We start from the raw sequence: 2541 nt of genomic DNA, 5'->3' as shown, positions 1-2541 counted from the left end.
GCCCCAGCTGTGAGTCTGAGCTGGTCTGAGTGGGCACTGGGAGCACCGGACGCTCACCCGGCCTCATGTTGCAGCCGTTCGAAGTGCCGCCAGTACCTTACTAGCGCATCACCTAGCGCATTACCCAGCGTGCTACATAGCACACTACCTAGCGCATTAACCAGTGTATTACCCAGGGCATTACCTAGTGCATTACCTGGCACACTACCCAGTGCATCACCTAGCGCATTACCTAGCACAGTGCCTAGCTCATTACCTAATGCATTACTTAGCACGCTGCCTAGCACCTTACCTAGCACACTACCTAGTGCACTACCCAGCGCATCACCTAGCACATCACCTAGCACGTCACCTAGCGCACTACCCAGCGCATCACCTAGTGCGTTGCCTGGAAGGTGCGCTGAGGTTACTGCCCTTGTCTCCCGAGCAGGGAGACCCTTCGGGGCTCTGCCCGCGTTGCTCTACCCCCACGGGGCGTCAGCGGGGCCAGCGGGGGGCTGGGAGGCCCGGGGAGATGGCAGGCGCGCTGCCCCGGGCGAGGGGGCCTGGTGCACCTCTCTGCTGGCGGGTCCGCGCGGAGCCCCCGGCCCCCTCGGCTCCGACACCTCCCAGCCCCGCTCTGCACGCGCAGGTGCTTCCAGAACGGCTCCGGCGGGGCCAGGGGGAGGCGCGTCAGGGTCACGCCAGCGCCGTCCAGCGCGAGGCTCCAACGGCCAGTGCTCCACGGAGGCCCGGCCCTCGGGGTTGCTCAGGGAGGGCGAGGTTCCGAGTGCACGGGGAAGCCTCGCTCGCACCGTGCAACCCAGACCAAACGGCTGTTCCCGAGCAGGAGCAGCGGCCGGCGCGCGCGGGCTTGGAGCGGGCGGGGGGGGGGGGGGGGACGGGGCTTGGCTTCCGCGCTCCCCCGCCGGCAGAGGGACGCCGCGCCGCGCGGGGCTCTGACTCCTCCGCACCGCCGGGGGGCGCCCGCCGCAGCGCCGGGGCCACCACGCGCGCGGAGAGCCGAGCGCCGTGTGTGCAGGAGTGTCTGGAGGAGGGCGGGGCCGCGGCCAGCTTCCGCTTCCGGGTCTGGCGGGCGGGACCCGGAAGCCGCCGCGCGCGCGGCTATATAAACGCCGCGCAGGCCGCGCGCCGCTCCTTTTCGGCGGAAGACGAGGCGGCGCCGGGTGTCGCTCCTGACTCACCGCTGTTCTCTCGCGCCGAGGGACAAGTCGGTCAGGAGGCCGCAGCGCAGCCATGGTGAGGGGCCCGGTGGGGGGGCGGGCTGAGGTGGGCTGGGGCGGGCTGGGGCGGGCTGGGGCGGGCTGGGGCGGGCTGGGGCGGGCTGGGCTGAGGCGCGCGCGCGGCCACCCCATGACGCTCCCCTGCCGCAGGCCTTCAAGGACACGGGCAAGACGCCGGTGGAGCCCGAGGTGGCCATCCACCGCATCCGCATCACCCTCACCAGCCGCAACGTGAAGTCGCTGGAGAAGGGTGAGCGCGGGGCGCGCGGGGGGCGCGGCGGGGGCGGCGGCCGGCGCTGAGGAGACGGCAGGCCTGACGCACGTGATGCAGAGTATACGCTATTCTGAGCCGGCGGCGGGGGGCGCGGGGCGGCGGGCCGGGCCCGGGGTCGCCGCCAGGCTGACGACGCGGCCCTCCCTCCCCCCCGGCAGTTTGCGCCGACCTCATCCGCGGCGCTAAGGAGAAGAACCTGAAGGTGAAGGGCCCGGTGCGGATGCCCACCAAGGTGAGGAGAGCGGGGCCCGGGCGCGGGGAGGCGGGGTGAGGTGAGGTGAGGCGAGGTGAGGCGGGCCGAGCTGAGCACCCCCGTCGTCGTCGCGCAGACGCTGCGCATCACCACCCGGAAGACGCCGTGCGGCGAAGGCTCCAAGACCTGGGACCGCTTCCAGATGCGCATCCACAAGCGCCTCATCGACCTGCACAGCCCGTCGGAGATCGTGAAGCAGATCACGTCCATCAGCATCGAGCCCGGCGTGGAGGTGGAGGTCACCATCGCCGACGCCTAGAGTCGCTTTTTTCTAATAAAAAGTACGATTTTTCTCAACCCACACCCCCTTCTCCACCCGACCTGGTCTGTGTCGTTGGAGCGTGTACGGGTCTGCGCGTAGAAGAACGGTGCCCACCCCCCCCCACACACACATACACTCGGCACTGCTTGGGGGAAGTCGGGTATGTGAAGGGGGTTCGGGTGCGAGCGCCCCTTAATCCTTGTTGCATGCCCTCAGTTTTCAGAAGAGTTGAGTAGAAGTTCCCTGCGCGTGGGTGGGACAGTATTAGGGACCTTGATGAGCAGACTGCACCCCAAGTGCAGCTTGCCCTCACATGGAGCAGGCTTTGGATCACCGCACTCTGCAGTTACATCTGGGGCCTCCTGCAAGGCAAACGCCTTAGTCGTGTTTCTGTTCTCTATGGTTCTTTCAAACCTGACCCAGTTTAGGTTTAAGATGGCCCTTTTGTGACAGCATTAAATTTGGTTTCCAAATTTAAACAGCATTAAATGCGGTTTCCACACCGCAAAAAGCTTGTTCTGTGTGGATA

The 2541-nt window shown here is 67.2% G+C and overlaps 1 protein-coding gene and 1 non-coding gene across 2 annotated transcripts; both read left to right on the top strand.

Annotated features, from left to right (window-relative positions):
• Window positions 1-1090: 1090 nt before the first annotated feature.
• Window positions 1091-2053, top strand: RPS20 (ribosomal protein S20). Its single transcript, XM_055129470.1, has 4 exons — window positions 1091-1239; window positions 1374-1473; window positions 1656-1729; window positions 1827-2053. The coding sequence occupies exons 1-4, from the start codon at window positions 1237-1239 to the stop codon at window positions 2007-2009; spliced, it is 360 nt and encodes a 119-aa protein (XP_054985445.1). The 5' UTR covers window positions 1091-1236; the 3' UTR covers window positions 2010-2053.
• On the top strand, window positions 1515-1578 carry LOC129402633 (small nucleolar RNA U54). The gene has a single exon (XR_008628745.1). It is a non-coding gene; the product is annotated as a small nucleolar RNA U54 (small nucleolar RNA).
• Window positions 2054-2541: the final 488 nt, after the last annotated feature.

The sequence above is a fragment of the Sorex araneus genome, chromosome 2, assembly GCF_027595985.1.
Source record: "Sorex araneus isolate mSorAra2 chromosome 2, mSorAra2.pri, whole genome shotgun sequence".
In the NCBI taxonomy this organism is placed as follows: Eukaryota; Metazoa; Chordata; class Mammalia; order Eulipotyphla; family Soricidae; genus Sorex; species Sorex araneus.
Note: the sequence above shows the minus strand (reverse complement) of the source record. Positions and strands in the feature narration are given on the sequence as shown.